At 41.2% G+C, this 23,619-nt stretch overlaps 2 protein-coding genes across 2 annotated transcripts; one reads left to right on the top strand and one right to left on the bottom strand.

The window, feature by feature from the left end:
• Window positions 1-15,747: 15,747 nt before the first annotated feature.
• On the bottom strand, window positions 15,748-16,650 carry LOC122023221. The gene is made up of 2 exons (XM_042581296.1): window positions 16,568-16,650; window positions 15,748-16,450 (listed from the first exon to the last, which is right to left on the bottom strand). Exons 1-2 carry the CDS (start codon window positions 16,648-16,650, stop codon window positions 15,748-15,750), a joined length of 786 nt encoding a protein of 261 aa, XP_042437230.1.
• Window positions 16,651-21,477: 4,827 nt separating this feature from the next.
• LOC122024501 (cytochrome P450 89A2-like) lies at window positions 21,478-23,197 on the top strand. The gene has a single exon (XM_042583143.1). The coding sequence runs from the start codon at window positions 21,550-21,552 to the stop codon at window positions 23,074-23,076; it is 1,527 nt and encodes a 508-aa protein (XP_042439077.1). The 5' UTR covers window positions 21,478-21,549; the 3' UTR covers window positions 23,077-23,197.
• The last annotated feature ends 422 nt before the right edge of the window (window positions 23,198-23,619 follow it).

The following is a 23,619-nucleotide window of genomic DNA, read 5'->3' as shown; positions in this document are numbered from 1 at the left end:
CAGGCGCGCTTCGTTTGTCACCTGATCGGTCCCGCATCGATCAGGTGTCGCGATCAAGCCCCGATCGGTCCGTGGACCGATCGAACCTCTGATCGGTCCATAGACCGATCAATCTCTGATTTCTCCCGTGATTTCACGATCTGAAAGTTGTAATCAGATCGGTCGGCAGACCGATCCACGGTTTTCTTCTCGCAAGGTTGCGTTGCCCCCGATCGGTCTCCGCATCGATCGATTGCAACCGCGAGCCATCGATCTAATTCGATCGGTCACCGCACCGATCCGTGGCAAACGCAGATCACCGATCGGTCACCGCATCGATCCAACTCCCTGGTTAGAGTGCCCTCTAACCTAGTTCGAGAACGAGCCACCGAGCCCTCTCCGACTCCATATGCCAAGCTTCACTCACTTGGACTTCTCAACACCGGATGTCCGATCACCCTTGATCCATCTGGATTTTCCTGCCCGGCTTCACTCACCGGGACTTTCACCGGCTTCACTCACCAGATTTCACACCGCCTAACATCCCAGTTAGGACTTTCTCATTCACCTAGCTTCACTCACTAGATTTTCACCGGCTTCACTCACCAGATTTCCAATCTGCCCGGCTTCACTCACCGGGACTTTCCGATCATCCTTCACTCACGGGACTTTCCTTGCCTGGCTTCACTCACGGGACTTCCCAACCGCCTAACATCCCAGTTAGGACTTTCCACCGCCTCGCTTCACTCACGGGACTTTCCAACCGCCTAACATCCCGTTAGGACTTTCCACCGGCTTCACTCACGGGACTTCTCCGTGCAAGTCTTCATACTTGGACTTTTCCTGCCAAGCTCCCGCTTGGACTTTTCCCAAGTCTCCATACTTGGACTTTTCGCGTGCCAAGCTCCCTGCGAAGTGCCAAGTCTCCATACTTGGAACTTTCCAGTGCCAAGCTCCCTGCTTGGACTTTTCCGTTGCCAAGTCTCCATACTTGGACTTTTTCCCGAATCAGGTCAACCAGGTCAACCTTGACCTACGGTTGCACCAATAATCTCCCAAACATCTATTCTTGTCCCATATCAAGAATAGAACTCTCTCACGAGTGTCAAACATCAACATGCAACACAACTAGGTCAACATTGACCTAAGGTTGCACCGACAATCTTCCCAAGTCAAACATCAAAATACAACTCGAGTCAAGTCAACTCGAGTCGGGTCAACCAGGTCAACCTTGACCTAAGGTTGCACCAACAAGGAAGACAACTATATCCCCTACAACCTTCTTGTAGACACAAGGTTCATCTTCGTTCTTGATGAAACCAAACTGTTTGATTGCATCATCGAATCGAAGATTCCAGCTCCGAGAAGCTTGCTTTAGTCCATAAATGGACCTATGCAGCTTGCATACTCTACTAGTATGCTGTGGATCTACAAAACCCTCAGGTTGTGTCATGTACACATCCTCGAGCAGGTTTCCATTCAGAAACGCGGTTTTGACATCCATCTGCCATATCTCATAGTCATGGTAGGCTGCAATAGCAAGCATGATCCGAATGGACTTAAACATCGCTACTGGAGAAAAGGTCTCATCATAGTCAATACCATGAATCTGCTTGAAACCTTTAGCTACCAAGCGACCCTTATAAATAAGTCCATCCATGTCAGTCTTTCTCTTAAAGACCCACTTGCACCCAATGGATTTTACCCCTTCAGGTGGATCAACCAAAGTCCAAACTTGGTTGGTGTACATGGATTCCATCTCGGATCTCATGGCCTCTAGCCATTTCTCGAAATCTGGTCTCATCACAGCTTCCTGATAGGTGGTAGGCTCACCCTCTATGAGCACAACGCCATCATGGTCAGACAAGAGAAATAAGTATCTCTCAGGCTGACGACGTACCCTAGGAATGTCTACTTGAACTGGTCGTTGTTCCTCAACTCCTTGTGGAACATCATCCACAACACTTTGTGGTTTCAGTTCAATTTCCATCGAGGCATCAGTGCTATTGTTCGCATCTTGAACTTCTTCAAGATCGAACGCGCTCCCACTAATCTTTCTAGAAACAAAGTCTCTTTCTAGAAAGACCCCAGTCTTTGCCACAACTACCTTGTGCTGACTGGGAATGTAGAAGTAATATCCCTTAGTTTCCTTGGGATATCCAATGAAATAGCACTTGTCGGATTTGGGTCCTAATTTGTCTGAGACTTGACGTCGTACGTAAGCCTCACAACCCCAAATCCTCATGAAAGACACTTGGGCATCTCTCCCATTCCATATCCTATATGGTGTATTTATCACGGCCTTGGATGGAACTTGGTTGAGTATAAAAGTTGTCGTGTCTAGAGCATAGCCCCAAAGGTATGTCGGAAGATCTGTGTGACTCATCATCGATCGTACCATATCTAATAGGGTACGATTCCTCCTTTCGGATACACCATTCCACTGTGGTGTTCCAGGAGGAGTGAGTTGGGATAGAATCTCACACTCACCTAGATAGTCACGGAACTCATGGCTAAGGTATTCTCCACCTCGATCCAAGTATCTTAATACTCTTGCCAAGGTGGTATGTTTCATTCTTGAATTCTTTGAACTTTTCAAAGGATTGACTTATGTCATCAAGTACACATAACCATATCTACTGAAATCATCAGTAAATGTGAAACCGCCTCTAGCAACAACATTGAAAGGGCCACATAGATCACTATGTATGAGTCCTAACAAATCGATCTGCTGTGCTCACTAAAGGAGTCTTGGTCATCTTGCCTCGTAGGCATGACTCGTACCTCATATGATTCAAAATCAAATGAATCCAAGATACCATCTTTATGGAGTGGGATAGCGCTTGTCATTTATATGACCTAAGCGACAGAGTTTGGTTCATGTCATTTGACTTGAACCTCTTGGTATTTATGTTATAGATAGGGCTCTCAAGGTCTAGAATATAGAGTCCGTTTATCAGAGGTGCACTACAATAGAACATATCATTTAAATAGACGGAACAACATTTGTTCTTTATTATAAACGAAAATCCTTTCTTGTCCAAACAAGAAACGGAAATTATGTTCTTAGTCAAGGTAGGCACATAACAACAATCATCTAATTCTAGTACAAGCCCAGAGGGAAGAGATAGATGGTAAGTTCCTACAGCAATAGCAGCAACCCGTGCTCCATTGCCTACTCGTAGGTCTATCTCACCCTTCGTCAATGCCCTGCTATTCCTCAGCGCTTGTACATTAGTACAAATGTGCGGAGCACATCCGGTATCTAATACCCATGATGAAGATAGAGAGGTTGACTTCTATAACATGTATACCTGAAGTAGAAATCTTATTTCTCTTCTTCTTAAAATCTTCCAGGTATTCTTTGGAGTTCCTCTTCCAGTGCCTTGCTTGTCCTTGATATAGGTGACAAAGATGTTCAACCATATCGTAAGCGCCCATCAACTCATGTTGCTTCTGAAGCTCAGAGTTCATGGTCGCGAGCATAAGACAGGACACATCTAATGCGTCATCTTGATGCTTCTTGTAAGCATCACGGTCGGGCTGCTCCAGAACGTACAGTTTACGTTCCTGAGTGAGAACTATTCTCAGATTCCTGTACCAGTTCAGGAAATTTGCTCCGTTGAGCTTGCCCTTCTTAAGGACAGAACGCAGAGAGAAGATGTTCGTGTTCGACGTCATGGCAATTCTACAACAGATATAAATGCAGAAATAAGTATCATATTCTTAATCATTTAATTAGGCCTTTAACTAAATGATGCTCCCACTAAATTCTATAATTCATGTGGGACAAGATCCACATCATACTAACCCTTGAGTTAGCTTTGGCTAATACGCCCAAGACTTAGTATGATCGGTAGGTAACGATTACCAATTACATCTCTATGCAACTCTTGTTTATAGGATGAAATCCGCATTTATATTAAAACTTGGCTAATACGCCCGAGAATTAATATAAACGTGATTTTGTCCTACCTTTCCAACCATTGGAAGAATGCCTATAGTTGTACTCGATCCAACCGAGTAAACTAGGAATACTCAATCTAATTGAGTTTGTACTCACCCATGCGTTGATAGACGGGACCAAGATTGTCCCTCCGTACCCTACCAAGATAGTATGTGTTGCTCTGCTTTGGCAGATTCAACAACATCATGCGATCGAGGTAGTGGTAGGTATCACGGCATGGTAGGCATTTTGAGTTGTCGTGATTTAGATCTAATCTAAATGATGTTGTATCATATACACGAAATAGATCTAATCTAATCGATAGAGTGCATCTTGTACACGATGTAGATCTAATCTAATCGTAAGGGTGCATCTTGTGCACGATTTAGATCTAATCTTAATCGCTAGGCACTAATTAATTACTTAATTAAACATGCATCATATACACAAGTAATTAACTAAGTTTTGTGATTAGTCATGGCCCTACTACGATCTTCTCAAGCCAATGAGAAGATCGGATGGTCAACCTAAGGTCAACTTCTCAAGCGCCTTCCTTTTGACCACCTTGTGTTGCTCGCGCCTTCCTCGTAACTCCGTCTCGAGTGGACCTTCCACAGCTCCAATTTTTGTACATTACAATTTTGAAACTCGAGTTACATTCGAGTCTAAATCTAATTTACAACCAGAATAAAAGAAAGGCATGACGCACAGGTCACGAAAAATAAAATACATCACATAACGGCACTCAGGCCGTATTATGAATTACAACACAATTGTCCAATCGAATTGGGTCTTTGGGCCATGACTATCACAAAATTAATATATAATTCAAAATTATATATTTCTGTAATTTTTCTGTAATTCTTCATAATTTTACAGATTTTATGAGTAAATTTTTTCCGGCGGTCCCGATTAGCGATTTCGGGCGCAATCGCGGAGCAAATCCCCTTGCGGGGTTAGGGGCAGTACCCCTACCCACGATCTAACAATCGCGAGTTGCTCCTAAGCGATCCAAGAGCACCTTATCCCGCTGTCCCAAAAAGATTTGGGTCGAAACGATGCCGTTTTAGGAAAAACTTCTCGGTAGTCGAAACCTACAAGTGTATATACACTTGTGCTTCGCTTCTACGAGAAATATTACTCTTAAAACTATAAAAAACATAAATTTATAGAAATGTACAGAAGCTTTAATTTTTCATAAAAATCAAATTAAACTCGGGCCGCGAAAACCGCTTTTTCGCGTCGCGGAAACCCCGAAAGCCCCTAGCCATGGATCCGTGCGAAGAAAATTTACGAAAAACTTACGAGTACGAGTTTACTATCTAGATCTTCACTTAGATCTACATGTTTAGAAATTTACCCTTGTAGCGAAACCCTTCGTATTCCCGCTCGTCCAAACGGTGCCGGATCTCGAGAGTGTCAAAATAGACACTCCTCTAGAAGTATCCACACGAACTAATTAGGTGGAGATGACCAAAAACCAAGGTGTGCTAGCACCTATGTGGTTCGGCCAAGGAAGGAGGAGAGGGAGAGCTTGAGAGGAAGAAGGAAGAAAAATGCACACTTGAATGAAAAATTGAATTCTCATTCAAACAATAGTGGCCAGCCACACACCATTGTAACCCCAAATTAATTGCATTAATTGCAATTAATGTGAAGCCATTAAAGAGAATGGCTTTGTAACTTCCATGAGGTGGCACCCATGATGATGTGGAGTAACATCATTGGTCCACATCAATGTCAACTCACTAATGAGGTGGCATAAAGTCAAGTCAAACTTGACTTTTAATCTTCCTCTCAAGTCAAGTCAAATTTGACCAAATCTCTTCTATGGTTGATCGAATCCAACCATTTGATTCAAGCTAACTTAATATAATGAATCTAATTCATTTAATTAAATTGATTCAATGAGTCAAAATCTAAATTAGACTCATTGAACACATGAATCAACTTGAGTCGAACTCAAGTTAGCCCAATTAGGATTACTCTTAATCCAATATGATTCATCAAATGAATCTAATCCTCTTGGTTCATCATATGAACCTAATCTCCATCTAATTGTCCTAAGTGTGTGACCCTATAGGTTCTTGTAACGTTGGCAATGCCCTAAACCCATTTAGGAGTATAAGTAATGAGCGGTATCTAGCAACACATCATTACTACCCAAGTTACAAGAATGTCGAGATCCGACATCACCTTGTGACTACTAATTGTGACTCCTCACAAAATATGACAAGTGTCCTTCTATCCTAGACATCTAGATTGATCAATGTGAGGCATAGACCGTGTCATCCTCTGACTAATCTAAATCTTGAACTCCAAGTAGACTCACTAAATCAAATGAGCTCAATATCCTATATTGACTCATTTGGGCATGACCATGCACTTCGTGGTCTCACTCTATCAAGAATACCGATGTCTCTCCCGTCATATAGGAGGGATAGATCTCATCTACATCACTCACATCCCTCTGCATAATTTGTTATATACCCAGTAATCGCCTTTATAGTCTACCCAGTTACGGGTGACGTTTGACGAAACCAAAGTACATAACTCCTTATGTAGGGAATTATGGTGACTTAGGTCTAAGGACTAGTAGTCATACTAATAGCCACATGAGAAAGTATATGACACTCATATAACGATCCATGATACTTTCTCATGGCGGGTCATTCAGTATACATTCTCTAATGTATACCCATGTGTCAACTTGATATCTCTATATCCATGACTTGTGAGATCAAGTCATCGAGTTGACCTACATGCTAGTCTTATTACATTAACATTGTCCCTGAATGTTAATACTCGACTAGGAATGATTAAGAGTAGTGTTCCCTATATCATCTCACTATCGGTTCAACTAACCGATTGATATAGGTGAGAACCATCTACTCAAGGACATTATTATACTTAGTTTATTTGGCACTAATACAAGTAAGTATAATAACCAAAATCCAAATGTCTTTATTTATATAGAATATGATACAATAAGTCCAAAATACAATCATCAAATGATTGGCTCTAGGGCTCTAGCTAACAATACCGACGATGAGCTCGAACAGACGAGCCTTCTTGCCCTGATGGCCCGAGACTAGATCAATGTGTCTGAGAGCGAGAGCGAGTCGGAAGCAGAATCGGAAAGAAGCCACAGATCCGTATCCATTTCCGAATGGCCCGATCCCTCTGTAAGTATCCCTCAGCTTAACAACCTAGTTAATTATTTGTTACGAAAATTAGCTAAGTCCAATCTTAGAATTAAGTCACTTCTAAAGGAAGTAGCTGTCCTTAAAGAAGTGACTAACTCCAAATCTTTGACTGAACCAGTTCAGATTGGAAACTCGACTCAAGTCCAAAAAACTTGAGGAAGAGAATTCCAGCCTGAAAACTCAAGTCAAGGATCTGGAGAAAACATTAGAACAATTCTCTTTGGGTTCCAAGAACCTTGACCTACTTCTTGGAACACAAAGGGCAATTTACAATAGAACTGGACTAGGATTCAAATCGAAAAAGAAATATAAATCATATTTATCACTTATAAAAAGAACAAATAGAAAAATGGTCCAAGCATGGGTCCCCAAGTCCAACCTGATCAATCAAGTTGGACTTAGACAATACTAGGTCCCTAAGGATCAAATACATTACCTCGATAAACCATATCGAGGTTATGATCCAGGGGGAGCTAAAAGAAAAATAATAAAAATAAAACTAGATTCAAATTAAATTAAGAATAAAATTAAATTCAAATTAAATTAAAATTAAATTCAAATAAAATCAAACTAAATCAAAATCCAAAGGAAGACTCCAGAATAGCTGGCACCTCCGAAATTAATCCACCCGATAAGGGTAAACAAGAGTAGATTACCTTGCCAGGTAATTAAGGTTAGATTAAAATGGGCTAGGTTTAACTTGACCCACGGTACTGGTGAAGTATTGGATGATAGTACGTTGGGGAAACTTAGTCATCGCATGTCTAGGAAGATATGGCTTCGACCTGGTGCATTTGGCTAAGTGGAACTGACCGAAGCTATCCTTTATGGATCCTAACCAGTTAGACCAAGGTTTTGTACTAAGTTCAATGGGTATGACTATTTGGAAAACCTCGAAGGCATGGTTACTTTAATGATGTCCTTGTGACTCACCATAACCCAGAAGTTTATCCAAAAAATGTCTACTTGTTGAACCCAAAACTAAATCTGAATCTAACACAAAGTTAAACTAAACCCTAAAATTGAACCATAATTCATCTCACAACAATTATAGGATTCCCTAATTGAAAATTTAGATCATCTGAGATGACTAAGGAATTAAAATTAATTCAAAATTCAATTCATAATTAAAATTAATTCAAAATTAAATTCGTAACTAAAATTAATTCATAATTAAACTCGTAATTAAAAATTAAATTCGTAATTAAAATCAAATTTAATTTGTAATTAAAATAAATTCATAATTAAATTCGTAATTAAAATTAATTAACTTAAACTTATTTTTCAAAATTAATTTAAATTATTTTTCAACTTAATTAACTTAAATTATTTTTTCAAAAATTAATCAACTTAAATTATTTTTAAATTAATTAACTTAAATTATTTTTAAATTAATTAACTTAAATTATTTTTAAATTAATTAACTTAAATTATTTTTTAAAGTTAATTAACTTAAACTATTTTTTTTAAATAAATTAACTTAAATTATTTTTCAAACTTAATTAACTTAAATTATTTCTTCAAAATTAATTAACTTAAATTATTTCTTCAAAATTTAATTAACTTAAAATTATTCCTTCAAATTTATTAACTTAAATTATTTTTCAAATTAATTAAATTAAACTATTTTTTAAATTAATTAACTCAAATTAACTTAAATTATTTTTCAAAATTTAATTAACTTAAATTGTTTTTCCAAAATTTAATTAACTTAAATTGTTTTTCCAAAAATTAATTAAGTTGAATTGTTTTTCCAAAAATTAATTAACTTAAATTGTTTTTCAAAAATTAATTAACTTCAATTATTTTTTTAAAAATTAATTAACTTAAATTATTTTTTCAAATTAATTAACTTAAATTATTTTTTCAAAATTAATTAACTTAAATTATTTTTTTTTCAAAATTAATTAACTTAAATTATTTTTTCAAAATTAATTAATAACTTAAAAAAAAATTTCAAAATTAATTAACTTAAATTATTTTTTCAAAATTAATTAACTTAAAATTAAAAAAAAACTAATGCTTAAAACAAATCACCTTAATAAAAATAGGGACACGCAGGCGCCCAGCGGAGGCGCCTCCCACAAGAGGGAGGCGCCCTTAATCACGGCGGGAAATTTCCCGCCGCCTTAACCAAAGGCACCTCGGATGGTCTCCGAGGCGCCTCTAACCTCGCAATGGAGGCGCCTTAAAAACTGGATAAGGCGCCTCCAACTCGTGATTTCAGAAACGAACAGAGGCTTGTCTATTCCTTCCTTGTCTCCGTAAATCCCTCTTCTAAGCGGTGATTTCATCCTCAAGGCGCCTTCGACTCACCTTTTCCTCCTCTACTCCTAGCAATGCCTCCTAGGTACATCTCAAACCTTCCTATTGTCCTTATTTGTAGTCACTATGCATTTTTTTATATATATTGTCAAAAATAGGAAGCGTCGCATTGTGGATCCTACACCGGCTAGGGCCTCTTCCACGGACCCTAGATTCCCCTCGGAGCAACATAGGATAGATTTTGCGAGGTTCACCTTTGAGTCCATTAAACCTAGGTATATTGGTAGGGAATATTTTGCCCAATTTTGTCTCCCCGCAGTCCAGATGATAGAATATTATCATCTAGCTAAACTGGTTGACTGCACCACTACAGTGAATCAAGACTTGTGTGCCCAGTTCTATCACAACCTTGAAAAGGTTGATGATAGCACCTATTCCACTAGAGTTGGTGGCACTGACATTCAGTTTACACCCTCCCTGCTTCGCACTAGCTTAGAGCTTAGGGAGTCTCAGTGTACATTTTTATGTTACCCGAGTAGGGAGCTACCCTTCGGTGATCCCTATTCCCACATTCCCACATCATCCCACTCATTCCTTTTGTACGCTCTTAGCCAGCACCTAGATATAGACATTGCACTGCATATGTTTCATAACATTATTCATGCATCTAGTACAGTCACGACTGGAGTGATCCATATGCCCTACTGTCATATCCTGACCCAGATTTTCTCCTCCTCTAGGATAGACACTACCAGAGGGACACTCATACCACTTACTATATATGATGAGTTAGGTCAGCGTAGTCTTAGATTAGCAGGTGCAGAGGTCACTGCCGAGGGGATTCTAGCCTAGAAGGGTCGGCCACCGCCAGTCGCTGCTCCTGGTGCTCTAGAGGCTGAGGACGTACCAGGTGAGGGTGAGGAGTGGCCCGACTTCCTGGCAGAGGAGTTTTTCGCAGATCCTTCCACCTCTGTCGGACCCTCCACATCAGCTGGGCCTTCGACTTCGGCTCCTCCTTTCGTCGAGGACAGACTTACTCGGCTCGAGATCTAGTCCATTCAAACACGACGGGTTGTGCTAAACAGCCATCGCTTCCTCCGATCCGAGATAGCTGCAGGGTTCGTGTCTCTCCGAGGTGAGTTACGGTGCCAGGGACAGCCTCAGTCGGCACCCGAGCAGCCTCTTGTACCACTTCCAGCTGATGATCCTTCCTTTTGAGACTATCACTTGATGTATCTTGGACAGACACCTATTTGTCTTCGCTGATTGTATCAAATCATTTTTCTTGTACTTCTTTCAAAATTCGGGCTAAGTATTTTTAGACTAAGATTTCAAAATTCTGACCATTTTAAAAAGCTAAAGTATTTTGAAATTTTAACTAAGTACTTTTCAAAGTCAACTTTTTAGCTTTTTGAAAGAAAAATTGCTCCTTAAACCTTGGTTTCACTTAGCTAAAGAATATTATACAAAACCAAGAGTTACATTTGTCTCTTATTAAAAGCCTAATGGTTCAAAATTGCTTAAAATTGATTTTTGCTATACTACAAAAGAAAACTCTTTCTCCAGCAAAATTTAACTTTTTTTTGAAAACCAAAGTTCGAGCTCAAACTGTCTTAACTTAGTGAATTTGATTTATAAGAAAAGTTGCTTTTATAAAGTTCAGATTTTTTTTCTCTCCCCTAAAAATCTAAGATTTTTTTCAAACATGCTTAGTTTTTGATGAATGGCAAAGGGGGAGAGTAGGGAAATTCAAAAGAAAGGTTAATAAAATTTTTTAAGAATGCCTTTATTAAGGGGGAGCCTGACAAAGTTTAGGTATTTAGCTTAACCATGCGTGCATTTAAAATCAATTAAGCTTGCATACTTAAACTTTATGTATCTATTTTACTTAGCTTTGAATTTCAATTGTCATAATCAAAAAGGGGGAGATTGTTGGTGCGGGAAGCATCCTACGATCGACCGTTGTTTTGATAATGGCAAAGGAATTCAAAGTTAAGTTGTTTTGTGATCTAATGCACTTGATTGAGTGTTTCAGGAAAGTCCTAGCTGCGGTTAGGCAGGTGGAAAACCCTAGGGGGTGGTAACCCTAGGTCATAGGGGGTGGTAACCCTATGCGGAAAGTCTTGGCGGGTCGAGAGCTTCAGGCAAAAGTCCTAGAGGGGTAACCCTAGGTGGAAAGTCCTGGTGTCGCGAACCAGGTGAAATATTGGATCAGCCGGGAAGCGGAAGTCCAGCAGAAAGTCCGGAAGCTTCTAACGATGAGCAAAATTCCAATCGATCTGGAGGATCGCACTGGCAACAGGTAAATCTCCTGAGTGGAGTAGGTGAGGACGCGTTCCCCGTAGAGGGAACAGTAGGCGTCGGGTCGACCTAGGGTTTCCGGTTGGAAATCCGAAGTCAGACTCGGATAGTCCGACGACTATCAAGTTTTTCTATCATATTTAAGTGCTAACTTTGTTTTGCAGGGTTTGTGTTTGGGACTAACACAATTTACAGGAACAAATGAGAAACTCAGACCTCGGATGAACAGTGTCCGAGGCACCTCCATGGAGCTTGGAGGCACCTCGGGTGCTAGCCGAAGCCAGCTGTCCAAAGGAACTGGAGGCGCCTCGGAGGAAGTTGGAGGAGCCTTGGACCAGGTGTTGGAGGCGCCTTCAGAGGGATGAGGCGCGACCAGGTTTGCGCTGATCCACCTGTGCGACTCAGCGGCCTGGAGGCGCCTCGGACAAGCTTGGAGGCGTCTCCAACTCTGTTTATAAGGGGACTTTGAACAGCAGCTCAAAATAACTTCTTCCAAGCGATCTTTGTGCTAAAAGCTGCTTACGAGACGATCCCGAAGTGCTGCAACGAGATCCCGACGACCCAAAGCTTCATCCTTCAGTATTTCATTGTCGGTATAAAGTTGTTTACTGCTTTTACATTGTACATTGTTTGTAATATTAACTTTCGAGCTTATAGTTGTTGCCCACCGGAAGCGATCAACGATCGCGGGCCTTGGAGTAGGAGTCGTCACAGGCTCCGAACCAAGTAACTCCTCATGTCCTTCTGTGTTGCTTTACTTTATTTTCATTATTCCGCTGCATTTAATTACTCGAACGATTTACGATTTCGAAACGTACAAAATAGCCATGAGCGCTATTCACCCCCCCCCCTCTCTAGCGCTTTCGATCCAACACTTAGTTACAACCTATGCAGTTGTTAATCCAAGGCTTTGAAAATGCTCTACTAGAAAAACTTCTTTGTTGAAGGCGGAATAACCTCTTATAAACGTTCACAACTCACAAGAAAGACTAGGAAGTGATTACAAGACTTGTAGTCCGGTTGTTGTTAAATTCCTAGTTCTAAGTGTTTTTATAACCCTTGGAAAAACCTATCCATTGCTCGGAGGCACCTCTAAGGAAGTCCAAGGTGCCTCCAACAAGATAAGTTTTATCCGCTGAAGATAAAACTTTATCTTCAACTAATGGATATTGAAGGTGCCCTCAAGTGGCTGGAAGGCACCTCCGTATTATTCATTCAAGGCACATTCCAAGCCATCGGAGGCGCCTTCTATGTGTTGGTGCAATATTCCTAGGTCAAGGTTGACCTAATTGACTAAGCTTGAGTCTTGATGTTTGAGTTTCGATGTTTGATAATACATGGAGATTGCAGATGCAATCGTCCGATTGAGGAGATTGTTAGTAGAATTCCCCTTTGGTTTAAGACTGACCAGTTTGATGTGAAGAAGAGTCAAGTAGGTCAAGATTGACCAGATACTTGATTGGGAAAGTCCTAACTGGAGGTTAGGTAAGGGAAAATCCTGGTGAGTGAAGCCAGTGAAAGACCTAGTGAGTGAAGCTAGGCAGTTGGAAAATCCTAGTAAGTGAAACCAGGTGAAAGACCTAGTGAGTGAAGCTAGGCAGGTGAAAGTCCTAGTGAGTGAAGCCGGGTAGCGGAAAAATCCTGGTGAGTGAAGCCAGGTGAAAATCCTAGTGACTGAAGCTAGTTGAAAGTCCTGGTGAGTGAAGCCAAGCAGATGGAAAGTTCTAGTGAGTGAATCTAGACAAAAAGAAAGACCTGGCGAGTGAAGCCAAGCACGTGGAGATCCAAGTGGGTCAACGTTGACTGGACACCTGGTGTTGGGAAGCCCAAGTAGGTCAAAAGATTGACCGAATACTTGGCACAAGGAAATCCGGGTCAAGGTTGACTATATACTTGACTAAGAAAGTCCTAACTAGAGGTTAGTCAAGGGAAAATCCTAGTGAGTGAAGTCAGGTGAAAGACCTAGTGAGTGAAGCTAGACAGTTGGAAAATCCTAATAAGTGAAGCCAGGTGAAAGACCTAGTGAGTGAAGCTAGGCAGGTGAAAGTCTCGGTGAGTGATGCCGGGCAGTGGGAAAATCTTGGTGAGTGAAGCTAGGTGAAAATCCTAGTGAGTGAAGCTAGGTGAAAGTCCTGGTGAGTGAAGTCAAGTAGATAGAAAGTCCTAGTGAGTGAAGCTAGGTAGAAGGAAAAACCTAGGGAGTGAAGTCAGACACGTGGAGATCCAGGTGGGTCAAGGTTGACCGGACACCTGGTGTTGGAAAGCCCAAGTAGGTGAAAGAATTGACCGGATACTTGGCACAAGGAAATCCAGATGGGTCAAGGTTGACCGGACATCAGGTGAAAGTCCAAGTGGATCATGGAGGACCGGACACTTGGCATGAGACAGTAAGTCTAAGTGGGTCAAGGTTGACCGGACACTTGGCACAAGGAGAAAAGTTCAAGTGGGTCAAAGGGTTGACTGGACACTTGGTGAAGAAGTCCTGGCAGGTCAAGGTTGACCGGATGTTAGGCATGAGGAGTTCCAACAGGTCACGGTTGATCGGATGTTGGAATTAGGGACCCTAAACTTGAGTTAAGCAAGTCAAAGGGAAGTCAATCGATCAACCGATCGATTGAACTGCGGTTCAATCGATAAGTCGATCAATTTTAGGTGCGCTGCGAAGAAGGCTGGCCCAATCGATCGACCGATCTATTGGGAAGTGAAATCGTGAGCACAGAATGTTCCCCAATAGATCGATCGATTGATTGGTCTCCCCAATCGATTGGGGCAAGTTTTCTCGCCTAGACGCGAGGACACAGAAGAAGGATAAATTAATCAACTGATCAATTCAGCTTCCCCAATCGATCAGTCGATCGATTGGGATATGACCGTCACACAGGATGCAGGTTTTGGACGGCTGAGATCGCGCTAATCTGACATGGCAATCGATTGGGAGTCCTAGAAGTGCAAGGTATAAAGTTGTGGCGAGCCTTCGTCTTCACAACGCTTCTTCCCCGATCTTACTGCGATTCTCTCCGACACTCACCGCCAGACTTCGAGCTTGGAAGAAAAGTATTGTTGCGCTTTCCAAAGGGTCCAAAGGCGATCTACATCAACAAGATCAAGCAAGAGAAGGTTTTTATTTATACACTTGTGTATTTTCTTCTTGTTTCAATGTATCTTGTTATGTGAGTCTTGCACGAGGTTTCTCCACCTCCGGTAGTTACTGAGAAGGTGTGTTTTCTTAGTGGATGAGCGTGTCGTGTGTGGATCCTTAGATTAGTTACCTCTTCTTGAGGAGGATACCAAGTAAATCCTCGTGTTAGCGTTGTGAGTCTCGTTTCGAGTCCTTCCACTACATATCAACAACAATGAAGTAAGCCAACGAAACGTGATGAGCTATTCACCCCCCTATCACAAACCGACCCTAACACTATGAAGTAGATCAACCTTTCATAATTAGGTATTGAAGGTGCCTTCCATATTCTTGAAGGCGCTTCCAGCAGCTCCTGTCGAATCTTAAAGTCAACTTTAGAGGGCATCATCGTGTGGGAGCTCCACTCCCTCCAGGTCTTGCAATCCAAACTTGATTGAGGGACCAACAGCTGGTTCTCGACTGTAACTTACCGCGTGTATCTCTAAGCGACGTTTATGAGACTTCTGAACTCTAGCAAAGTCTCCATCCGCGGGCCCTCCGGAGATCATGTCGATCTCCCAGATGGCGATATTTCCAATATTCTCCTCCTCGGGAGATTCCATTAGCTCCTTGCCCCGGTCGACCTGCTGACTCCCTTGAGCTCCTCTTTTGGGCAGGAGCTTGCTTGGTTGTCCTACGACGATAAGTAGATTATCCAGCAGCCTCTGGAGTTTGGACGCTATCTCGGGTGGAGGCAGGCCAAGTTCGACTGCCCGCCGAGAATCACGGGTGAACTAGACGCAATCTCCCGTGCAATGGGTGTGAGACTTATGATAGGTACAATAACGAGGCCCCCACTGGCTGAGTTTAGGAGCTTGAACCGCTTCGACTCGTTGCATCACCCTGGATTCCTAACCTGGCAGAAATCCCAGTCAGGAATCCTTGGAGCGGGCAAAGGGTCGAGCGGGTGATTGTGGCGGTCTTTTCTCTGACTTGTTGACATGAGCAGGCACTCTGTCTGTCTTCCTCCTAGCTGTCTGGGCTTCCTCTACATTAATGTAACTTACTACTTTCCCCAGCATTTCATCAAAATTCTTCACAGACACTTGAATGAATACTCGGAAGAACTCTCCTTCTACCAGACCATGAGAGAAGACACTCATCAAGATATCCGAGGTAGCGGAGGGGATGTCCTGGGCTACATGGTTGAAGCATTTTATGTAGGCCCTGAGGGGCTCTGCAGACCCCTGCCTGAGAGTGAATAGGCAATGGTTTGTCTTCTGATATTTCCTGCTACTGGCGAAATGGTGTAGGAAAATATTCTTGAAATCCTGAAAATAGGTGATGGATCCAACAGGCAATCTGTCGAACCACTTTTGTGCTATGCCAGATAGAGTGTTTAAAAACACCCGGCACTTAATGGCGTCATTGTACTGGTGCAACAGCGCAGCGTTCTGAAAGTTACAAAGGTGATCCTCTAGATCCTTGCTACTGTCATACTCTCTGATAGCTGGGGGCTTATACCCCTTCGGTAGTTTCTCCTCGAGCACCCTCAAAGAAAAAGGTACTTGCAATTCCTCAGGCAACTCCTTCGGCTCCTCCCTGACGACTATATTTTTCCCCTTTTTTGAATCTCTGGGTGGGGAACTTTCGGCAGAGGAGGCCTAGTGCTGCTCCTTCTTATTGTAATAATCCGGGCAGGGGTCGCAATAGAAGGCTCGGGGGAAATTCTCAGGTTTTTTCCTCTTAGACCCCCTGTCTGAAGCGTGGGCTTGGTCCTTTGAAACTGCAGGCAACCTAGGTGGTTGTGAAGCGGTGGTGTGTCTTTCTTCCATCGTCACGTTCCAGAACAGGTGGAGAAGATTCCCACAGATGGCGCTAAATTGATCATGTTCGAAATCTGAGTTAGACGGGGCTCGGTAGAGATGGCGTTGGTGTTGACGGAGAGGCGACTTTGACGCACCCTGTTTATGCACGTCCGAAAAGTAAGCCCCCACGTGGAACTCTCAGGTCTATAGTATAACGACTGGTGGTACTTGAACTCTACACACACTCAGACAAGCACCTGAGACATTAGAGACCATAAACCAGGGAAAAAGTCTCCGGCGCAGACCCTCCGATGGTCAAGTCAGGTCCTTTTTTCCCAAAAGAACAATGTACGATGAAAAAAAGAACTGTTGAAGATGAGTGTGTATGTGTGCCTTTCGGAAGTCGCTCTCCTCTTGACTTTCTTGAATAGTTTGTATTCTCTGGCTGTCATGGTGATGTTGATCTTACTAGTATCCTCTATCGTCATGTTCCAGAACAAGTGGAGAAGATTCCCACAGACGGTGCCAAATTGATCCTGTCTTGAATCTGAGTCAAACGGAGACTACGAAGAGGACGTTGGTGTTGACGGAGAGACGACTTTAACACACCCTGTGTCTGCACATCTGAAAAGCAAATCCCCACGTGGAACTCCTAGGTCTATAGTATGATGACTGATAGTACTTGAACTCTGCACATACTCAGATAAGCACCCGGGGCGTTAGAGACTAGAAATCAAAGAAAAAGTCCCCGGTGCAAGCCCTCCGACACTCAAGTCAAGATCTTTTTCCCAAAAGAACAGTGTATGATGGAAAAAGAATTATTGAATATGAGTGCGTATGTGTGCCTACATGGCCAAGGAAGAGGACCTCCCTTTTATATGACGTTGCGTACCTCCAGAGCTTGACCGTTGTCAGAGAATGTTAGGTGTCAAGGCTTGTTGGGTGAGAGAGGATGTACGACGACCTCCTATTGGTGGAAGGAAGGTTCCACTCTCAGATAATAACAGACCAATGGAATATTCCCTGACGTATAACAGTTATTCTCTGACAAGAGGTTATGATTTCCTGACATTGTTGTCGCTTAGTGCTTTCCGTCCTGCCCAAGTTCAGCTACAGACAGTTCGAAATGACCGCTCAGAGGTACTACCAAGATTGAGCCTTGATGAAGAGGACGAGCTATGGTGAGGGACTCCTTCTTCATGATGTGATCGTTGAAGAGCCGATTAGAAGTTGTCTTAGCAAAAGCAACAAGGGCCATATACAGAGCCCGAGCTGGGGAAACCCGATCAATCAGGGGCAGGTCGGGAACTAGTCCAGGCTACGTCTTATGTCTTAAATTTGGGGACCTACTTTGCTTGTGCCCGACCAAGAATTATACGGCTGATGACGCGATACGGTCTGACTCCTGCCTTCTCTTGACTATTGATTATCACGTACTCTTGACTTTTGACTGTCACGTCCCCTTAACTATTGATCGTCATATTTCTTTAACTATTAACTGTCTGATCTTCTTTATGCACGTTCCCTTTTTAGTTAGTATCAACCTATATATGTTTTAAAAAATATATACCTAGAGACATCGAAATTTGATGAAACAAGTTTCTATACGTTCGTATCGTTGTCCTGATTGTAAATACATAAATAAAAATATTTTTGACCAAATATATTTATTTTTAGAATTTTTTAATCCCAATTTGACCTAATTTGGTGTTAAAAATTCAAATCACTGAAAATATTAATTAAAAATTATGGATGATGACATATTTAGGATCAGTTCAACGATACAGACGCATAGAAACTTGTTTCATCAAATTCCGATGTCTCTAGGTTCATATTTAAGCCTTAGGTGTTTGATTTTATTTATTTACAAATATTTTCAGTTTTGGGACGAATCCGGGATTCGTCTCAAATTTTGGGACAAATTCAGGAATTCGTCCCAAAGTTTGGGACGAATCTCTGGATTCGTCCCAAATTTTGGGACGAATCCAGAGAATTTGGGACGAATCCAGAGATTCGTCCCAAAAATTTAATTATTTAAAAAAAAAACAAAATTGGACGCCTTAAATACGGACCTAGAGACATCGGAATTTGATGAAACAAGTTTCTATGTGATCGCATCATTATCCTAAACTTAAATCTATCAATAAAAATATTTTTTTACCAAATATATATATTTTTGGAATTTTTTAATCCCAATTTGACCTAATTTGGTGTTAAAAATTCAAATCACTGAAAATATTAATTAAAAATTATGGATGATGACGTATTTAGGATCAGCTCAACGATATGGACGCATAGAAACTTGTTTCATCAAATTCTGATGTCTCTAGCTCCATATTTAAGCCTTAGGTGTCTAATTTACAACCGTTCACTATACAACCCCTTTTTAGTTAGTATCAACCTATATATGTTTTAAAAAATATATACCTAGAGACATTGGAATTTGATGAAACAAGTTTCTATACGTTTGTATCGTTGTCCTGATTATAAATACATAAATAAAAATATTTTTGACCAAATATATTTATTTTTAGAATTTTTTTAATCCCAATTTGACCTAATTTGGTGTTAAAAATTCAAATCACTGAAAATATTAATTAAAAATTATGGATGATGACGTATTTAGGATCAGCTCAACGATACGGATGCATAGAAACTTGTTTCATCAAATTCCGATGTCTCTATGTTCATATTTAAGCCTTAGGTGTTTGATTTTATTTATTTACAAATATTTTCAGTTTTGGGACGAATCTAGGAATTCGTCCCAAAGATTGGGCCGAATCCAGAGATTCGTCCCAAAATTTTAATTATTTAAAAAAAAACAAAATTGGACGCCTTAAATACGGACCTAGAGATATCGGAATTTGATGAAACAAGTTTCTATGTGCTCGTATCATTATCCTGAACGTAAATCTATCAATAAAAATATTTTTTACCAAATATATATATTTTTGGAATTTTTTAATCCCAATTTGACCTAATTTGGTGTTAAAAATTCAAATCACTGAAAATATTAATTAAAAATTATGGATGATGACGTATTTAGGATCAGCTCAACGATACGAACGCATAGAAACTTGTTTCATCAAATTCCGATGTCTCTAGCTCCATATTTAAGCCTTAGGTGTTTGATTTTATTTATTTAAAAATATTTTCAGTTTTGGGACGAATCTGGATTCGTCCCAAATTTTGGGACGAATCCAGAGATTCGTCCCAAAAATTTAATTATTAAAAAAAAAACAAAATTGGACGCCTTAAACACGGACCTAGAGATATCAGAATTTAATGAAACAAGTTTCTATGCACTCGTATCATTGTCCTAATCGTAAATCTATCAATAAAAATATTTTTTACCAAATATATATATTTTTGGAATTTTTTAATCCCAATTTGACCTAATTTGGTATTAAAAATTTAAATCACTGAAAATATTAATTAAAAATTATGGATGATGACGTATTTAGGATCAGCTCAACGATACGGACGCATGGAAACTTGTTTCATCAAATTCCGATGTCTCTAGATCCATATTTAAGCTTTCGGACACTAATTTACAACCGTTCACTACACAACCACCTTTTTAGTTAGTATCAACCTATATATGTTTTAAAAAATATATACCTAGAGACATCGGAATTTGATGAAACAAGTTTCTATACGTTCGTATCGTTGCCCTGATTGTAAATACATAAATAAAAATATTTTTGACCAAATATATTTATTTTTAAAATTTTTTAATCCCAATTTGACCTAATTGGGTGTTAGAAATTTAAATCACTGAAAATATTATTTAAAAATTATGGATGATGACGTATTTATGATCAGCTCAATGATACGGACGCATAGAAACTTGTTTCATCAAATTCCAATGTCTCTAGGTCCGTATTTAAGTCTTAGGTGTTTGATTTTATTTATTTAAAAATATTTTCAGTTTTGGGACGAATCTCTGGATTCGTCCCAAAAATTTAATTATTTAAAAACAAAAAAACAAAATTGGACGCCTTAAATACGGACCTAGAGACATCGGAATTTGATGAAACAAGTTTCTATGTGCTCGTATCATTATCCTGATTGTAAATCTATCAATAAAAATATTTTTTACCAAATATATATATTTTTTGGAATTTTTTAATCCCAATTTGACCTAATTTGGTGTTAAAAATTCAAATCACTGAAAATATTAATTAAAAATTATGGATGATGACGTATTTAGGATCAGCTCAACGATACGGACGCATGAAAACTTGTTTCATCAAATTCCGATGTCTCTAGGTCCATATTTAAGCCTTAGGTGTTTGATTTTATTTATTTAAAAATATTTTCAGTTTTGGCACGAATCTTGGATTCGTCCCAAATTTTGGGACGAATCCAGGAATTCGTCCCAAAGTTTGGGATGAATCCTCGATTCGTTCCCAAATCTGGGACGAATCCAGTATTTGTCTCTAAATTTGGGACAAATTTTTAATTCGTTCCAGATTTGGGGACGAATTTGGCAACGATTTTTTTTTATGTTGCAAACTTGAAACGAAATTTGTTTGTTGCAAATTTTGTTGGTTATTTAGGTCGAAATTTATTTTCGACCCGAAATTTGTCCTAATTTTGGGACGAATTTTTTTCGTTCCAAACTTTTGTCCTTAAAATTATGTTTTTTTTGTAGTGCACCCTATCAATAATAATAATAATAATAATAATAATAATAATGATAATAATAATAATAATGATAATAATAGAGGTTTATACATCTTAATCAAGATCAACACGAGATGGATGTCATCGTATACAACTTGTATAAAATAGGCCTTCGGCCTTCGGTTGCCGTATTAAAATTTCCTAACATAATTATTGCCTAACTTTCTTTCGTCTCTCCTGTTTTAACAATAAGATCTAGAGGCATCGGGGCGAGCGAATCATCTTTTACACGCCGCCATGAGCTTCCTTTTCCTCTTGCTGTTCCTCTTCATCCCCCTCTCCTGCTGCTTAATCACACTCGTATTAACTCCACGTCCATGTAATGGATCTTCGAAGGTTAGATCATTGCCGCCAGGCCCTCCTCCCCTTCCTCTGGTGGGCAACCTTCTCTGGCTTCCACTCTCTTTCTCACGAATCGGCACTCTCTTCACTCATCTCCGAGCCGCCTACGGCCCTACTGTCACACTCTACATCGGCCGTCGACCCGCCGTCTTCATCATGGAAGGACACGTCGCGCAGGCAGCATTGGTCCACCAGAGCTCCGCCTTTGCGCGCCGTCCTCCGCCCCTCGGCACCTCTCGCGCCCTCGGCAGCAACGTCCACACCGTCAATATGACCGACTACGGCCCTCACTGGCGCCTCCTCCGTCGAGCCTTCGCTTCCGTGGCTCTCCTACCGGGAGCGCGCCAGTGGGCCCTCGAAGCACTCGTCGACGACCTCACCTCGGCTTCCGTCGCCGCCAGGGAGAACGAAGTCAGCCCCAGCGAGATATTCGCGCGGGCTCTGTTTCGGTTATTCTCTCTGCTCTGCTTTGGCGAGGAGCTCGAGGAGAGTACGTTGTGGGCGGTGAGGGAGGCTCAAGTCGGAATCATAAGCCTCGCAGTTAAGCTCAGCGTCTTCAATTTACTGCCCAAGATTGTGTTGGTGGTGTTCTGGAGGAGATGGGTGCAGTTGGTCCGGCTCCGGAGGCGGCTCGATGATCTTTTAATTCCTATCATTCGAGCTCGCAGCCGGAATCAACTTGCGGTCCTTCGTTGCAGAAGTATGCCATCATACCTCGATGCACTCCTCGTCGTCGAGCTCGAGGAGGAGGTACGTCGACGTCGGCTGATCGAGGAGGAGATAGTTAATCTCTGCTCGGAATTTCTCAACGCGAGCACTGAGACCACCTCCGCCGCGTTGCAATGGATCATGGCCAATCTCGTCAAGCAACCGCACGTGCAAGACAAATTGGTGGCGGAGATCGCGAGTGTGATGGGAGCTAACAAATCAATGATCGTCGGGGAGGAAGAGGTGAAAGAAATGGAGTATCTGAAGGCGGTGGTGCTGGAAGGGCTGCGACGGCACCCGCCGGCGCACCTTCTGCTGCCGCACACGGTGGCCGAGGAGAGGGAGGTGTCTGGGTACGTGATCCCGGAGGGGGCAGTGGTGAACTTCGCTGTGGCCGAGATGGGGAAAGACGAAGCGGTGTGGAAGGAGGCGATGGAGTTCCGGCCGGAGAGATTTATGGAGGGTGGGGAGGGAGAGGGATTGGACTTGACTGGGGTTCGGGGAATCAAGATGATGCCGTTCGGGGCCGGGAAGAGATTGTGCCCAGGGATGGGCATGGCCATGCTGGTGCTGCAGTACGTGGTGGCGAATTTGGTGTGGAGATTCCGGTGGGTGGAGGTGGCGGGGAAGGAGGTGGAGCTGGCCGAAGAACCGGGCCTCACTGTGGGCATGAAGCACCCGTTTCTAGCTCGCCTGGTGCCAAGGACTCTGTGAAGAAAGGAGAAAATCAAAAGAAAATATATTTCGTTGCTATTATTGTAGTTGAATAATCTGCAAGCATGCAGTACTTGCTCATTTATGATACAACCTTATAAATATTAATTGTGAACGATAATTATGGTGTATGATCTTAAAATTATAGTAAGAAGACTTATGGCAACTACAACTATATTACCAAAAATTAATTACATGTTAAGATGAAAAGTAGGTATTTTTTTATTTTATAGTGATGATTCTTTTAAGTGGAATTATACATTTTTTCAGGATGTAATGCACGGACAAGTGAGTACCTAAAAATGCTCAGGCACGCTAATTGTTGGGACGAAGTTTAGAAGACCTCACAATTACCAGAATCAAAAGACAAGACGAATAGGGGAAGGCGACATTAGAAGCGACTGTAAAAGCTCATCGATGTAGCGTGTGATGGGATAAAATCAGAGCCGCAACGGCGCTGGAGACAAAAGAGTCGATAAATGACAATATTGAATGGAAGCAATGATCAAGTGGAATGAAAAAAAAAAAAGTTTGCTTGTCCCT

The sequence above is a fragment of the Zingiber officinale genome, chromosome 9B (assembly GCF_018446385.1).
Source record: "Zingiber officinale cultivar Zhangliang chromosome 9B, Zo_v1.1, whole genome shotgun sequence".
Lineage (NCBI taxonomy): Eukaryota > Viridiplantae > Streptophyta > Magnoliopsida > Zingiberales > Zingiberaceae > Zingiber > Zingiber officinale.
The sequence above is the reverse complement of the archived record's forward strand: the minus strand, read 5'-3'. Positions and strand labels throughout refer to the sequence as shown.